This window comes from Rhinoderma darwinii, chromosome 4 (genome assembly GCF_050947455.1).
Source record: "Rhinoderma darwinii isolate aRhiDar2 chromosome 4, aRhiDar2.hap1, whole genome shotgun sequence".
Classification (NCBI taxonomy): domain Eukaryota; kingdom Metazoa; phylum Chordata; class Amphibia; order Anura; family Rhinodermatidae; genus Rhinoderma; species Rhinoderma darwinii.
Genome location: NC_134690.1, coordinates 293,240,202 through 293,258,157, shown reverse-complemented (window position 1 = coordinate 293,258,157; position 17,956 = coordinate 293,240,202). Strand labels below are relative to the sequence as shown.

At 42.3% G+C, this 17,956-nt stretch overlaps 1 protein-coding gene across 2 annotated transcripts in view; it reads left to right on the top strand.

Moving 5' to 3' along the window:
- SMOC2 (SPARC related modular calcium binding 2) overlaps positions 1 to 15,525 on the top strand; it is a 326,181-nt gene extending 310,656 nt beyond the window's left edge. For both annotated transcript variants that reach the window (XM_075862596.1, XM_075862597.1), the window contains one exon: positions 15,110 to 15,525. In XM_075862596.1, the coding sequence (XP_075718711.1) occupies positions 15,110 to 15,127 (18 nt within the window). In that variant the 3' untranslated portion in view covers positions 15,128 to 15,525. The remainder of the gene's footprint in view (positions 1 to 15,109) is intronic.
- Positions 15,526 to 17,956: the final 2,431 nt, after the last annotated feature.

The following is a 17,956-nucleotide window of genomic DNA, read 5'->3' as shown; positions in this document are numbered from 1 at the left end:
CCCCCCTGCAGGGAGCGCCATACAGCGCCCCCCCCTGTAGGGAGCGCCATACAGCGCCCCCCCCTGTAGGGAACGCCATACAGCCCCCCCCCCAAAAAAAATGCGACCTACAGTGTGTCCTACAAATAACATGCATCCCCTATCCACAGGATAGGGGATACATGTGTGATCGCTGGCAGTAATAGGGAGAACGGGGCACTGAAAGTCCCCTGAAGTTCTCTATGACAAACCTCTGACTTCCGGCGTCTGTGTCAGCAGCTCAATAAAAAAGAAAGGAGCGCTGGTCACGCATGCGCACAAGCGCGACCGGCGCTCCAATCATTTCTACGGAGCTGCCGACACAGACCCCGGAAGTCCGAGGTTTGTGATGGAGAGCTTCAGGGGACTTTCAGTCCCCCGTTCTCCCTATCGCTGCCAGTGATCACACATGTATCCTCTATCCTGTGGATAGGGGATACATGTCTTTTCTTTAATGGCAGAGCGGGGAGATTCCTCCCTGCTCTGCCGTAGTGTTCAGTGGCGTCCCGCTGTAGAAGCCATAGCGGCTGCTAGCGGAGCCTGCGGCCATTGTGGGGGCCCGTACCGGCGGGCGACACGGGCCCCCTCATGCCGCTAGCCCCGTAGCAGTCGCTACGGCTACTACAGCGGTAGTTACGCCACTGGTCCCTAGTGTTAATTGATGATGTCACTGAAGACAGAAGCAGCCGGATGAATTCTGAAGTGTTCAGGGATATACTTTCTGCTCACATTCAACCAAATGCAGCAAGGTTGATTGGACGTCGCTTCACAGTACAGATGAACAATGACCCAAAACATACTGCGAGTTTTTTAAGGCAAATAAGTAGAATATTCTGCAATGGCCCAGTCAATCACCAGATCTCAACCCGATCGAGCATGCATTTCACCTAGTTACGACAAAACTTAAGGCAGAAAGATGCACAAACAAGCAACAACTGAAGACAGCTGCAGTAAAGAAGACAGCTGCCTGGCAAAGCAAAGGAGGAAACCCAGCGTTTGGTGATGTCCATGGGTTCCAGACTTCAGGCAGTCATTGCCTGCAAATGATTCTCTACAAAGTATTAAAAAAAAACATTTTATTTATGGTAATGTTAATTTGTCCAAATAATTTTTGAGCGCCTGAAATGAGGAGGCGGTGTAGAAAAATGGTTGCAATTCCTAAACGTTTCACAGGATATTTTTGTTCCACCCCTTGAATTAAAGCTGAAAATCTGCACTTCAATTGCATCTCAGTTGATTCATTTCAAATCCAATGTGGTGGCTTGCAGAGCCCAAATCATGAGGATTGTGTCACTGTCCAAATAATTCTGGACCTAACTATCTTTTTTTTTTGAGTGTTCGGCTTTTTGCACACGTTTACTAAAAAACATCTGAAAATACGAAGCTGTTTTCAAGTTTTTTTTAAGCCACTCGCATTTTTCGCTGTGTTTTTTACGTCCGTTTTTGGAGCTGTTTTTCTATAGAGTCAATGAAAAACGGCTCCAAAATTGTCTCAATTGTCCATTCCTTTACGCGCCGTTTGAACAGAACGCCGTTTTTCCTATTAAAATCTAAGGGCAGATGTTTGGAGGTGCTCTACTTCCGATTTTTAATAAGCTGTGTGCACATACCCTTGTACCTGTATTTAACCTCTAATCGTTCTACTGACCAAACTTACAGAACCATAGGGATCTATATTATACTTTTTTTTAAAGAAAAATCGGATAATAATTTGCCATTGTTTAATTTTTTTGGGATTGATTCAAACCTGTATTATTTTGTAAATTATTTTGTTTTTTATTTGATTAACCCCTTAATGACCGCCGATAAGCCTTTTCACGGGGGTCATTAATGGGCTTTATTCTACAGCGCCGCCATTCTACGGCGCTGCTGTAGAATAAAGTAAACAGAGCAGGGAGCCGTCAAATCTCCCTGCTCTCAGCTGCCAGAGTAAATAAAAAAAAAAGTGAAAAAAAAAATGAAAAACCCACTTTTTCCCCTTACAAAATGCTTTACTATTAAAAAAAACTACAATAAAGCAAAAAAGTTACACATATTTGGTATCGCCGCGTCCGTAACGACCCCGACTATAAAGCGGTTACATTATTTAACCCGCACTGTGAACGCCGTAAAAAAATAAAATCAAAAACAATGGAAAAATTGCTGTTTTCTGTTAATCCTGACTTAAAAAAAATGTGATAAAAAGTGATCAAAAAGTCGCATCTACTCTCAAATGGTACCAATAAAAACTGCAAGTCGTCCCGCAAAAAACAAGACCTTATACAGCTATGCCGACGCAAAAATAAAAAAGTTACAGCTCTTCGAATGTGACAATGGAAAAATGTAAAAAATGGCTTGGACATTAGGGCCCAGAATGCAAGCAGGGGGAAGGGGTTAAAAAAACCTTTTTATTTAAAGTAAATATTTATATTCTTTATTTTTCATGTGCGTGTTTTTTTTATCCTTTTATCCTTTTTTATTTTTCCCACAAGGGGACTTTTACTTTCAGATTCAATTTTTTTTTTTACTATAATTCATGGAAATACCTATGTATTTTAATGCATTTCCGTCATCATGTCACTGACACACAGAGAGGGGAAAAGAGCTCCCTGCAACCTGAAGTTGTGTTGGCAGGGTCGGCGTCAGCACCTGCCTAACCCATGCACGTGCCAGTGCCACTAAGGACTTGGATCTTCCCAGTTCTTCCCCACTCTCCCACATCAGTTGTTAAAATGCCGGCCGATTCGAAGAACCAGGGAGAAGAACCGGTCCCTCTGCACTCAACTGTATCCACATATATAGGACACAGATACAGTTGATTAGGCTAGTCCAGCAGGTCCATGCTTCATCATTCAGGTGACGAATGGTGCATTGACGTCACCGCGCCTCCTGCGTCATTCCACTGAAGCAGACCTGGTCAGAAGAGACCAGGTCTGCGCCGCTGGAGAATGGCACAGTAGGTTTTTTTTTTTCCGGGGAGCAGTGTGAGGTACATAAAGATGAGGGGCACTATCTACAGCGGGCTTTATGAGGAGCACTGTCTACAGAGGGCACTGTGTGTTTGTACGGTGGTTCACTTCATAGTGTTTGACACAATTGTTTTCCGGGGCACAGTATATGGTAGTATTATACTCAGTGACACAGTGTATGGTGCTGTTATAATCAGATGCATAGTGTGTGGCACAACGAGAATTTTATCTTAGTTTATAGGTGCGGAAATGTTGGAAGAGTTAGCAGCCGAAGACATCTGTGGACATTTGGGCGGAAGATCTGCAGCTTAAGACTGTTGCAGGCAAGTGGATGAGATTACCATATCTCATCCACATGCTGCTGAATATTTTCTGCACAGAAATCTGGTGAAATCTTCAGCAATATCTACAATACATTCAGTTTTACTGCCGCCTGTGACGCACCGCAAAAGGGCCCACTGAGACTCTATAGCCCAAGGGCCCACATAAATCTGGAGCCGGCCCTGTGTGTCGGCACATCACAGCTAAGGGCAGAAGCTCCACTTCCGGGACCACATCACAGGGCTGGAAATTCTAAACATCCTTGCAGTTTTGAAAGTGAAAGTATATTAGTAAGTGTCTACAGTTTACATTTCATAAACAATTAGGAACATTTTCTGTAGTTGGAAAACCCCTTAAGATATGATTGTTCTCTCCAAGGACTCTACAAAGAACCAGGGGAGATTCATTGCTTGTGGATGAAAGACACTTCAGGACATCAATATAGGAAAAGGTTTTTTTTCAGTTAGAGTAGTCAAACTATGGAATGCCCTACCCCAAGAGGTACTGTAGTAATGGCAGATACTATGTTAGCATTTCAAAAAAGGCTAGATGTTTATTTACTGCCGAATGACATTGAGGGTTATAATTAATGTAGCAATGAATGATTGCAAAAGGTTGGACCTGATGGATCTATGCCTTTTTTCAACCTATGTAACTACACTCCTCAACATTGAAATTGCAACACCATGAAAGAAAAGTTTTGGAATTGTGGAAATCACAGGATCAATAGACATGTTACTGATCTGCAAATGATCAAAAAAATGGAAACAAAATATTCCAAATATTTAAATGTATTCGGTATTGAGTATGAGCGGCAGAAATACACGCACTTTCAAGCTTTGGCATGTTGCTATCAATGAGGTTATAAGTGGTTGTCTGAGGAATGTTATGCCACGCTGAATGCACTTGGGCACATCATCAAGATTGGCTGCAGGCAGCTCCCTTTGCAATTGCTAACCAATGACGTCCCAGATGTGCTCGATGGAAGACAAGTCCGGAGACAGTGCAGGCCATGGTTACACGTTTAGACCACGCAGGCTGCTCACATTAGCATGAGCAACATGCGGCCTGGTGTTATCCTGTTGAAAAACAGCTTATGGGACACTTTCGAGAAATGGACGTACCACTGGTTTCAAGACCAAATCAGTGTAATGCCGAGCTGTTAGTGTACCTGAAATGAAGACTAGAGGGGTCCGGCTATCGTACATTGTGCCACCGCACGCCATAATTCCGGGAGTAGGACCGGTGTGACGTTCTCTTTATGTTGTTACCCATGTGGTGTCTGGTTATCATGGCGTCCTAGAAAAAAGCGGGACTCATCGCTAAAGAGGATAGACCTCCATTCCAGCCTCCATTGCGGTCTTGCTGTGCACCATGATAGCCTTTGAGAGCGGTGGCGTGTGGTTAATGGAGCACCAGTAGCTGGACATCTGGCTCGTAGCCCAATGTCGTGCAAACACCTTCTAATGGTTTCTAACGACACTGGTTGCCGCCCTAGGCTTGAGATGGGACATCCAATTTTACTTGCAGTACAGAATGGATCACTACGCGCTATGCTTCCAAAAAGACGATCCGTTCTGTCATTCCCATTCATCGTTGTTCTCCTAACAGTGCTGACATCTCTGCCTAGGCGCGTTGCGATCTGCCAGAGTCAAGGATTTTGTCTTTCTCAGTTTGCGACAAGTGGCAATAACTGGCACGTCAACGAACTCGAGGCTTTTCATGCAGTTTGGTGTGGCTAAAATACTTTGCTTTCAATCTGGCTTTTATATCCCTCCCACTTGCCGCAGATTGGAACTACCGTGTTTGCTTGAAAATTGATAATTTGCAGATCTTAGCGACACACGTGCTATTTCCTCAATTTGCATATCCTTATGGCTTGCCCTTCTTGGTGTTGCAATTTCATTGTTGAGGAATGTATGAGTCAATGTCTGTTGTAAATATATATAAGATCCGCTCTCGCATATGTCTTTTAAATCACAAGTAGAAACATATAGTGGCACAAAGAAGTTGGGAAGCCAATCCTCTTGTATTTTGTTAAGGAGTGTTTCCGCTCAACATTGTGTCAAAGTTCGATTCTCCTTTTTAACAAAAAAGTATCGTAGAGTGGATCTCCCAAATGTGATATCCCCCAAGATGTCAATTCCAGGAGAAGACCAAAACTGGGAATGTTCAGAACTTTAGAAATGTTTAGGACATAGATTACAACATCGCGTCATTTCAGCAACAATTGCAATAACTGACAACGACAGTTATGCCAGACCTTATAAGCTAGTTTATAATTGAGAAGGAGCTTGGAAAAGTGGTGGTTTCTGCACAATGGGCCATAAAAGTTTAACATTGGAAAATGGGGAGTGGTGACCCAGGATGTTGGTGTCTTCACTGGCTACATAGACAGGAGGGGACTCTATGGGGCATTGCATTTTAGTCCGTTTTAGTTTAGAATACTACTGTCCTCACATAAATAGGGTGATGAGGGAATTCATGTTTTTACAGAATTGATTTATTATCAATTCCCTCATCACCCTATTTATGTGAGGACAGTACTATTCTAAACTAAAACGGACTAAAATGTACACATTTTTTACAATGTACAGACACTACTGTATGTGACAGCTGGCTTTTCCTTTAAACTATAACGATATTTATCCATGAAATGGTCATTTATGCATGTAATACTAGGAAACAGGGAAGTGATAAGCAATTACATTAGAGTGTGTGAATTCTACAGATAACAACAATTTGGCCCCATTAACAGCGCAATTGCGGACCCGCCCTGTTCTATTGGCCGCGGACATTTTTCCGTATCGCTACGGATAGGTGTCCGTGCCGTAGAACCGTACCAGGAATTATGGAGCATGTCCTACTTTTCATTTTTTACTGCGACCGCAGGCAGTGATTACGGGCATGGCCGTGTACATGAGGCCTAACAGTACACACACACATATATATATACATATGTATATATATATATATATATATATATATATACATATATTGTAAGGGGACAGCCCACTGGACCGCTGTCTCCTGGGGTAGACGGGCACTTTTGGCACAGTAAGAACAGACTACAGTCCAGTCACAGTGTGGTACTACTGGCCTCAGCCAGTTTTATTAGGTAGAAAAGTCATATAGAAAACAAATAAATACATAAAGTAAATCCTAGGCCGTCGGGCCACTAACTAACATGCAGTTCCTAACTACAAAGAGCTGAGCCTAGAGCTCCAACTCCCAAACACAACACCACAGTTGCTTTACTCACATCCAGCTTTCCTAGGAGCAGAGAGAGAGACTGAACTCTTCCTCTGTTTAAAGCACACCTCAGCTATGCCGGTAATTAGTCACAATGCAATACCTGAAGTGGCTGGTGGAATAGGAACCCTCCCAACTCTCTCTATTCCAACAACTAGGCCCTTTTACACAGGTTTTCCAGAAAACCCTTGAGCAAGGAATACTCATTTTCCTTCTAGCTCAATTCCCTGGCTGTTTTAAAATGTATATGACAGGAACCTGGGTGAGATGTATACTCCGTCCAAAAAAATAAAAACCTGAGTATCTGTCACATATTTTACATTGCTTCTAAACTTATCTTTAGATAAATACAACCTGTTTTCTGTTTAATCTCATCTGCCTGAGAGAAGAATACTTTTGGTTTGATGACTCAATTTTTATTCCTTAAAAGCAGACTTTGTGTAAGGTTTCAGTTTAAGTCCAAACTTCATCTTCAAGGCTTGCAAAGATGCAGATGGAATCTGCTTTTTCCCCTCCTATTTATATCATGCTTCTCCCTGCTCTGATAAAGCTATATACAGTGATGTGGAAAAATTCATAATATAGACATACACTACCGTTCAAAAGTTTAGGGTCACTTAGAAATGTCCTTATTTTTGAAAGAAAAGCACAGTTTTTTTCAATGAAGATAACATTAAATTAATCAAAAATACACTCTATACATTGTTAATGTGCTAAATGACTATTCTAGCTGCAAACGTCTGGTTTTTAATGCAATATCTACATAGGTGTATAGAGGCCCATTTCCAGCAACCATCACTCCAGTGTTCTAATGGTACATTGTGTTTGCTAACTGTGTTAGAAGGCTAATGGATGATTAGAAAACACTTTAAAACCCTTGTGCAATTATGTTAGCACCGCTGTAAACAGTTTTGCTGTTTAGAGGAGCTATAAAACTGACGTTCCTTTGAGCTAGTTGAGAATCTGGAGCATTACATTTGTGGGTTCGATTAAACTCTCAAAATTGCTAGAAAAAGAGAGCTTTCATGTGAAACTCGACAGTCTATTCTTGTTCTTAGAAATGAAGGCTATTCCATGCGAGAAATTGCCAAGAAACTGAAGATTTCCTAGAACGGTGTGTACTACTCCCTTCAGAGGACAGCACAAACAGGCTCTAACCAGAGTAGAAAGAGAAGTGGGAGGCCCCGCTGCACAACTGAGCAACAAGACAAGTACATGAGAGTCTCTAGTTTGAGAAATAGACGCCTCACAGGTCCTCAACTGGCAGCTTCATTAAATAGTACCCGCAAAACGCCAGTGTCAACGTCTACAGTGAAGAGGCGACTCCGGGATGCTGGCCTTCAGGGCAGAATGGCAAAGAAAAAGCCATATCTGAGACTGGCTAATAAAAGGAAAAGATTAATATGGGCAAAAGCACACAGACATTGGACAGAGGAAGATTGGAAAAAAGTGTTATGGACAGACGAATCGAAGTTTGAGGTGTTTGTATCACACAGAAGAAAATTTTTGAGATGCAGAACAACTGAAAAGATGCTGGAAGAGTGCCTGACGCCATCTGTCAATTATGGTGGAGGTAATGTGATGGTCTGGGGTTGCTTTGGTGCTGGTAAAGTGGGAGATTTGTACAAGGTAAAAGGGATTTTGAATAAGGAAGGCTATCACTCCATTTTGCAATGCCATGCCATACCCTGTGGACAGCGCTTGATTGGAGCCAATTTCATCCTACAACAGGACAATGACCCAAAGCACACCTCAAACTTATGCAAGAACTATTTAGGGAAGAAGCAGGCAGCTGGTATTCTATCTGTAATGGAGTGGCCAGCGCAGTCACCAGATCTCAACCCCATAGAGCTGTTGTGGGAGCAGCTTGACCGTATGGTACGCAAGAAGTGCCCATCAAGCCAATCCAACTTGTGGGAGGGGCTTCTGGAAGCATGGGGTGAAATTTCTCCCGATTACCTCAGCAAATTAACAGCTAGAATTCCAAAGGTCTGCAATGCTGTAATTGCTGCAAATGGAGCATTCTTTGACGAAAGCAAAGATTGAAGGAGAAAATTATTATTTCAAATAAAAATCATTATTTCTAACCTTGTCAATGTCTTGACTATATTTTCTAGTCATTTTGCAACTCATTTGATAAATATAAGTGTGAGTTTTCATGGAAAACAGAAAACTGTCTGGGTGACCCCAAACTTTTGAACGGTAGTGTACGTATCTTTTATTGAAACACTTTCACTATTAGTGAAGCGCTGCAGATTTTCTATCCGGATTTGCAAGCGGGAAATCCGCAATGTGCTACAGTAGCAAAATTTGAAGAAATCTAATCCACATGCTGCAGAATAAAAACACATATTTGTTTGCTAATATATCCTATTAGGATCAATGGGGCAGTAAACATCTACAGCAAATGGCAATTGTTGAAGAATTTGCTGCGATGGCGCTGAATGTTGCGGGTAAAAAAAATTATATTTTCAAATTATAAAATGAAAAAAAAAAGACTATAATCACCTCTCATGGCTCTCCCATGGCAAAGCGTTCCTGTCTGTGCACAGTCGGCCTTCTGTGATGAGGTTTTATCACCGCTGTAGCCAATCACATCTTCAGCAGTCACATATGATGAGTCGTCATCACAGGACGCAGGCTGTACAAAGACCGGCTGTAGAAGTAAAGATGTGTTGCTATGGAAACATCAGGAGAGGTGAATATAGGTTTTCTCTATCTGCCGTTTTCCACAGTGGTCAATCCAGCCACATATCTGCGCACCATTTGTTGCGACTACTCGGCCAGATTTACCTGCGGGTTGTATGAGTGAATTCCATGTGCATACCCCTGTAAATTCCATGTGCATTTATTATATATGTATTTAACATGTTCACCTTTGAACACCATTTACAATTTCTATATACACAGTAGAAACACGTTATTATGACCACCTCCTACTTTCAACGTTGGCAGCACATAGCCCATGAAGGAAATTATGTGCCATGTGCTGGCTTAGTGGGTATACAAAGTGTGCGATAGGCTGTCTGAACACATATCACTTGTTGTTGCCATGGGAAAAAGGGGCGATTTATCAGAGTTGCAAAAAAGGATGATTATTGACTTTGGGGCGAAGGGTGGCAGTATTTCTCAAACAGTGCAGTTTGTGAACTGTTCACATTCTGCTGTTGTGAAAGTGTATGGTGAGTGGACAAATGGCACTATTGGGAATAACTGACGTCGAAAGTCAGTTTGGAGCACCACGTGCTATTGATGTGAGAGGTCAATGTCCGCTACAAAGGTGCACGAGGGCCGAACGATACACTACAGTAGAGCAGCTCACCGTGAAAATCAACTAGGGGGCTACCAGACGTCTGTCTAAAACAACAGTTCAGCGAACCCTACTGCTTATGAGGCTCCGAAGCAGACGGATGGTCACTGCTCCTATGCTAACAAAGGTGCTTTGGAAATGGACACCATTGGCAATAACTGACGTCGAAACTTTGGAGCACCACGTGCCATTGATTTGAGAGGTGAACGCCAGCTACAAATGGGCGCGAGGGCCGAACGATATGCTACAGTGCTAGCAGCTCACCGTCAAAATCAACTAGGGGGCTACCAGACGTGTGTCTAAAACAACAGTTCAGCAAACCCTACTGCGTATTGGGCTCCGAAGCAGACGTATGGTCACTACTCGTATACTAACAAAGCTGTATCGGAAAAAAAAAAGGCTTCAATTTGCACGGCAGTAACGGAATTGGACCACCGATGATTGACAAAGAGTTGCCTTCTCCAATGAATCACGTTTTCTGCTTCATCCAACGGATGGACGTTGGCGTGTCAGGTGAGAAACATCAGAGAACAAACACCCTGAAACCATTCCTGGAAAAACAAAAGTGATAGCGTTATTGTCTGGGGAATTTTTTCATGGCATTTTCTGGGCCCACTAATCCATGTGGAAGGCACTCTGAACCGATTTGGGTATGAATCCATCGTTGCAGATCACGTCCACCCATACATGCTGTTCGTCTTCCCTGGGGCAGACACAGAGGCAAAGCTAGGGGTTTAGCACAGGGGGGCCCCTACCTAGTGGGCCCCCAATGCATGTTTACAACTGCAGAGGCGTATCCAGCGGGCTCAGGTTTACGTAAACAGCATAGTTTTCTGTGCAATTTTGTTTCTGTAAACTTCTATAGAAGTGAATGCATGTTGCGGAAACAAGGTTGCATAGCAAGCTACGCTGTTTCCGTAACTTATATGCTTTTTATGTAACTTCCAATCACTGTATAGTGCCTCCCCACACAGTGTAATGCCCCTATATTGTCTCCCCACACAGTATAATGCCCCATTAGCGGCCCCCACACAGTATAATACCCTTAAAGTGCCCTCTGCACACGCAGTATAATGCCCATACTGCGTCCCCCCCCACACAATATAATGCCCTGATAGTGCCTCCACACCATATAATGCCCCATAGCTGCCACACACACATTATAATGCCCCTTTAGTGCCTCCCCACACAGTATAATGCCCCCATAGCTGCCCCACACACCGTATAATGCCCCATAGTGCCTCCGCGCACAGTATATTGCCCCCATAGCTACCCACCACACACACAGTATAATGCCCCTATAGTGCCTCTTCACATAGTATAATGGCCCATAGCTGCCCCCGCACAGTATAATGCCCTTATAGCTGCTCCCACACAGTATAATGCCCCTATAGTGCCCCCTCACAGTATAATGCTACCATAGTGCCCCGCACACAGTATATTGCCCTTATAGCGGCCCAACAGTATAATGCCCCATAGCTGCCCACACACAGTATAATGCCGCCATAGCTGCCCACAACACAGTATAATGCCCCCATAGCTGCTCACAACACAGTATAATGCCCCCAGTATAATACCCCCACAACCAGTATAATGCCCCTACAGTCATCATAATGCCTCCACAGGGCCTAAAAGAAATAAAAAAAAAATAATCTAACCCCGTTCTCACATCAAGTGGAGGAAATCCCTTTGGTCTGTGCTCTGTGTGGCTCGGCGCAAACAGGCACGATGACGTCGCTGCATCGCACCTGTCTCTGCTGAGCCGCTCACGGTCGGCGTTACACTGTGTATCCTGGTTCATGGATATGACGGCTCTCTGCTCCAGCATTGCGTTCAACTGTATCTATGTCCTGAGGATGCAGATACAGTTGAAACCGAAACATGCCACCGCTAGGGGACCGTCCCAGCCTACCCCTGGGCCCCACCATCACAGTGGGCCCGGGGCCACCTCCTGCCTCCTGCTAGCTATGCCTCTGGGCAGATGGAATCTTCCAGCAAGACAATGTGACATGTCACACGGTTAGAAATGTGCGACAGTGGTTGGAAGAATACGACCAAGACTTCCAAGTACTTCCCTGGCCCCCTAATTCACCAAACCAGAACCCAATTGAGCATCTGTGGGAACACCTCGATCATCTTGTTCGCTCTATGGATCCTACCCCATGCACCCTCCAGCAAATGTGGGATGCACTGCAGTCAGCATGGCTCCAGATATCTGAGACAACCTACCAGCACCTTATTGAGTCACTCCCAGCCCGTCTAGCTGCTGCCCGTGCTGGACATGGCGGTTACTCAGGATATTATCTGGTGGTCATACTAATGTGTAGATTTAATCTACATAAAACATGTAGTTGCTTTGTAAATACATGCATTGCTTAGCTTTCACGGATCTGTACTGTTATCCAGAGCTGCACTAACAATTCTTCTGGACATCACAAAAAAATAAGTAAATGGACTTGTTGTCAATACATCCTTAAAAGTAACCTCTTAGAATTTTTGAAAAAAAGATAAACTGTTGACAGAGCAATATAGAAGAGGGCATTTTAAACTTACCATTTTGAATGTTTAATTACCCTGGCACGCAGTTCGCAAGTGCTACTTAGGTAGGACTTGATATGCAAGTGATCCTGCACTGCACGCTGCAATCCCCGCTACTCCTCTCTGAGTGACGTCTCTAGCGGTCTCCTGATTGGCGACTATAGTTGTCACTCAGAGCAATGGGTGGCACTTGCGACCGCCGTGCATTACCTAGAAAAAAGGTATGTTTAAAATGCTTTTCCCTATATCACCCTGTCAGCAGTTTTGAGGCCTCAAAACTGCTGAGAGGTTCCCATTAATAGTTTAGCTGATATAATATAGTAACACAAGTGGTTAGATTTTCTTAAATCACATTACTGTACAGAGCCTGAAAGCACATAACCAGAGAAAGCTTTGCACAGACATTGAGCAAGTAAGGTATGCTGAAAGATTACAGCTCTGAGGCCTGCAAAACTGTGAATACAGCCCTGGGCACCCATATAGGATGTAACTCTGAAAGTCATAGAGAGTGATGGCATATCACTTTCTGATTGGTTGGGTTCCAACTGCTTGGACCCCCAGCCCAATCCTTTACAGTTTTTCCCTGCACAGTGGGGATAAATTCAAACGGGCGGATACGCTGCGTAAAGGTACACACGGTGGTGGCAGGGAATTTTGGGTGAAAAACCACAACAAATTGTGGTGCAGTTTTTCGCCCAGAATGTCCGCTGCGGAAAGCTGCAGCATTGGCCGGTCTAATGGCAGGTCGGCCTCCTGGATGACATTTCATCCCAGCGGACCGCTGCCGCCTGTGATTGGCTGCTGTGGTGGTCACATGGGATGAAACGTCATCCCAAGAGCCCGGCTCTCTGACATCATCCAGGATGGCCTCTTGGGATGACGTTTCATCCCATGTGACTGCCGCTACAGCCTGTGATTGGCTGCAGTGGTCACATGGGATGAAACGTCATCCCTGGAGGCTGGCCACCAGAAAGTCAGAGGTAAGTATAAGGTGTTTTTTTTCTTCTATGTTGCGATTTTTGCTGCATAATCACTGCGATTCCACAGTACACACTTGACTGTTTGTAGTGGGTTTTAGATCCCCATTGAATTCAATGGGGAAAACCTGCAACAAAATACCAGCGATTCCACAAACACAAATGACGTGCTGCGGCTTAAAAAAAAACGCACCGCAGGTCAATTTGTGTTCGGAATCTCCACATATCACGTACGCAGCATGTGGATGAGATTTATTGAAATCTCATCCACTCCTCTGCTACTGTATTATGCTGCAGATTTTACACAACGACACATGTTGCAGAAAATCCGCAGTATTTATGCCACGTGTGGACTAGCCCTGGTAGTCCCAACCAGCCACTGTGCAGAGTACTACACCACAGTCATATTCACTTGTTATTTATTCTGATTTTAAAGAAAGAATTTTCTGATAAATTAAAAAGAGTTTTTATATGGTAAAGCTGCTGGTTTTGTGGTTGTTTTTTTTTATCCAAATACGAATAACCACTGCGTTTTTGCGGAAATTTTACTATAATCTTGAAAAAAAAATCAACAAAACAGGCACATGTGAATACACCTTTTATATGATTCCTTCATTAAATTTATGCTTGTTTGTTGCCTGACATATAATGAAATCTTTAGAGTGACAGTGCTGGGAAGAGTTATGAGACTGTTTACTCATTAAAACCATACTGGCCATTAATCGCTTACTGCTATTTCAACAAGAATTCTGTCATTATGTTTGCAGAAATGGCAAGAAAACTTTCCATTCTACTTGCCAAATTGAAAGGAGATGGAAAACATTGCAGTTACCTTCTGCTATAGACAGAATGCACTCAACTTCAGCTTCCAAATTTTTATGCTGCAGCAAAAACATATGAAATATTAAATGAACATTTTCAAAGCTATAATTTGACATATTCAGATATATTTCATTGTTTTTACAGCATTCCCTACCCATTATATGGTTTAACACAAGCTGTTTTGGAAATTATAGTTAAAGGGGTTGTTATAAGATTAACATTTAAGATAGGTGATAAATGTATGATAGCTGCAACCGTGGAACCCTTACTGATCACTAGGACGGGAGTCCTAAACCACGCGGAGGATGAGTAAGCATTTTGGTGCTATTTATGGGACTGATGTAAACAGCCGTGTGCTGTACTCGACTGTCTCCATCAGTCCCATAAAGCTCAAATTGAGTGGCAGGGCGAATGCTTGTCCTCTGCTTGTCCTCTGCTCTATTAAAGCTACCCCTCACTGGGATCGGGCAGTGAGCATGAATGGGGTTCAGGACCCTTGATCCTGTGATTGGTTAGTGTCCCCTGGCAATCAGACATTCATCATCTATCCTGTAAATTGATGATAAACGTTAATTTTGGAAAAAACCCTTAACAGCACTTTTCAATAAAGTTGGGGTTGCATGATCTTGATGTATTGTATGCCAAATGGACACTATCTCAGGTTATATGTGGCTATTAAAATCTATGGGCACATGATAAGGTTTTCCTAGCATATGCGGCAAACATGCACACAGACGTATTGTGAATTTAGCCTAAGCAACATCTTTAAGTCCTAAAAATAGAATCGACCCACATACTTGATTGAAAAAATTGACCAAAAATTTGAATATTGCTAATATTTCATAAATGGTATGTAATAGGCATAACTATTATATTACTTACATGACTGTTATCTTACATGACTCTTCCGCATCTTTCCACAGATATCCAGGAAAGGATGAATAAGCTTTAAGACAATCAAGATTTTTTTTTGAAAAGCTGATGCTCGACGCCATGTAGGCAATGATACAGAAATAGTATTTGCACTTTGTACTTTAATTGTAAATTCACTTTGTAGAATTGTGATATTTAAGCAGACTTTTGAATCTGTGAAACATAATGAACTCATATTGAAATTTACACATACAATGTATGTGCCTCACTCTCTGTTGCTATTATAGATGTACAAGTTTTGCATTTTCTCATTATTCTTTTTCTCATTTTGACTGTAGGTAGATGATTTGTAGGTAAATATTCATGTATTATAACCTGATTTCTTTAGCACATTGTATACTTCAGCTGTATTTTGTTATGTGCTGTGTTCAATCTCCTTAAATGGCGTTTTTGGCTTTTTTTCTTATAGTGGTCTCCTTTTTATATGTTTGTTATTTTGCATATTTTGATTGTTGATTATGCTAAGCAAAAGCAATATATTTGTTATTCTGTTGATGTTATGACAGCTTTTCTACCGCAATTACTGAGTTAAGAACTGTTAATTTTTTTTACATTTCCTGCCGCATCTGTTTGATTTGTTTATAGAAATGGTAACACAAAGATCAGCTTTCCAATAACTGACAAATGTGTTCAAGCCTCTGGGCAGGCAGTCTTTGTCATATAATCACAAAAAGATTTGTTTTTCTGTTGTGGGACTAATCAGCCCAAAAGAAGAATGTCAAAAAAAAAATCTTTTCATTACACCTGGCTAAAATTTCATGTAACCATTCATTCCTCCTCCTCCCAGTGCCCGGGGGTCAGCATGCAGCAAAAGCTTTCACCTGAACAAACTATAAACATTTGCCTTCAGGAGGAGCAGAGCGAGTATAACCATCGCCTTGAGCATTCACTGTGCCATCTGGGAGACGTTTGAACAGGCATTAATGCATTCCCCTTAATTCCTTTTGAGGTGCCTTAAGAACAAAGTATTTGCAGATGTGAACTTTATAGCTCAAGTGCATAAAACACTTTTCAAGAGTTTGGAGTTTAATAAATTATATTCATCTGTTGCAATAATCAATAACCCCCACCTCAGAGCACTCAGATGACAAACATTGAAAAACTGCAGCATTTTTTATATTTTAATTTACTATGCTGAGAACGCTAAAGCTGACTCACATATGGTTTTCAACAGCCAATAAATAGCAGGATAGGCTTTTTTTTCATATATTCATTACACAGATGCCAGAAACAGGCGTGTTTTTTTTACAGAGTTATTTGGTTTCAGCTTTATATACAATGTTATATCAGTAGCAGATTACAAATGTAAGTGAGACACGCATATGCCTACTTCATTAGGCTTAGGCCTTATTCACACGAACGTGTGATATATTTTGTCGGCCGTCACACGAACCTATGTAATTCAATGGGGCCGTTCACACGGCTGTTGTTTATTTTTTTACGTTTCACGCATCCCTCCATAGACTCTAGTCTGTGGGGGATGTGTGATAATGCGTACCCGCAGCGCAGAACACGGATGCACCTTGGATGTGAAAAAACACAGTTTTTCACGTCCGAGATGCGCAATGCTCGTGTAAATCCGGCCTAAATTCACACGAGTGTTTCCGTTTTTTGCGTGCGTAAAATATGCAGCGTTTTTGCTGCGTTGCAGTTCTGTGTGGCATCCGTATACAGTGCGTGTCTGCGTTTTTTACGCGCGTATGTCATGCGTTTTTTACGTCTGCAAAAAAAAACTGAAGGAGGTGGTTTTCTTTTTCCTCATAATTTCTTTAGCAACTCGTGCGTGAATCACAGACAGCATATGGATGTCGTCCGTGTGCTGTCCGTTGTTTTCACGCACCCAACTTCAATGGGTTGCGTGGTGTGCAAAAATGCACAAAAATGGGACCTGCAGTAACTATCACGCATCAGACACACGCTGCATGAAAAGCAACGCATGTCTGAATAAACCCATTGAATCACATAGGTCCGTGTGACCGTCGTTGTTTTATCGTCCGTAACATGGACGTAAAATACACTCTTGTGAATCAGGCCTTGTAAGCATGGCACAGTGAATTGTATGAAGATATATGCTATGATACATTGTTCTAAGTATAGATAGGGTAAGAATTAGTTCACATCTCGCTTTTCTCCATTCGTTTGAGGTATATGTCGGGACTCCTGATGTATACCTCCGACGGAAGGCTGCAACATATCCCACTGTATAGGCATACAGTGGGAAACATCGTTCGCACCACTGGGCACAGCGCTACTTGAAGTGTAGTGCTCGGGGAAGCTCTTGCCATCAATTTACATATATGGAAGTGCTCTGGCTATTCAGCCCTCAAAACACCACGACCAATTCTTGATTGCAGCTCAATCTCGGTTAATACATTAATATATAGGAAGCTTGTACCTTTTGCTACTTTATGTTACGTTAGGTGTGCCAATTAATACAATAATATACAAGCATAGTGTAAGATTAAAATAAAAACCTTAATCAAAAATTAAACTCCTCTAGTGAGAATGTTTTAAAAATGTTGCAAACATGTAAATATAAGTCACAAAAAATACAATAAAAATGATCAAAACAAAAATAGCGTGAGACTACATTCACACAACAGTGAAAAAATATGACCGTTAAAAACTGTCAGCTGTCAGTTTTTCATGGCCGTTTTGTATCAGTGTGTCTCCAAATTTTCATCCATTTCAAGTCCGTCTGTCCGCTTTTGATGGCTGTTTGTCATCCATTTGCCATCTGCTTTTCGTGGCCATACAAAAAATGGATGGATTTAATTTGGCAGGTTTTGTTTTTGTCCCAACTCCCTTAAAAACCACAGTGCCCATGTAGATAATGC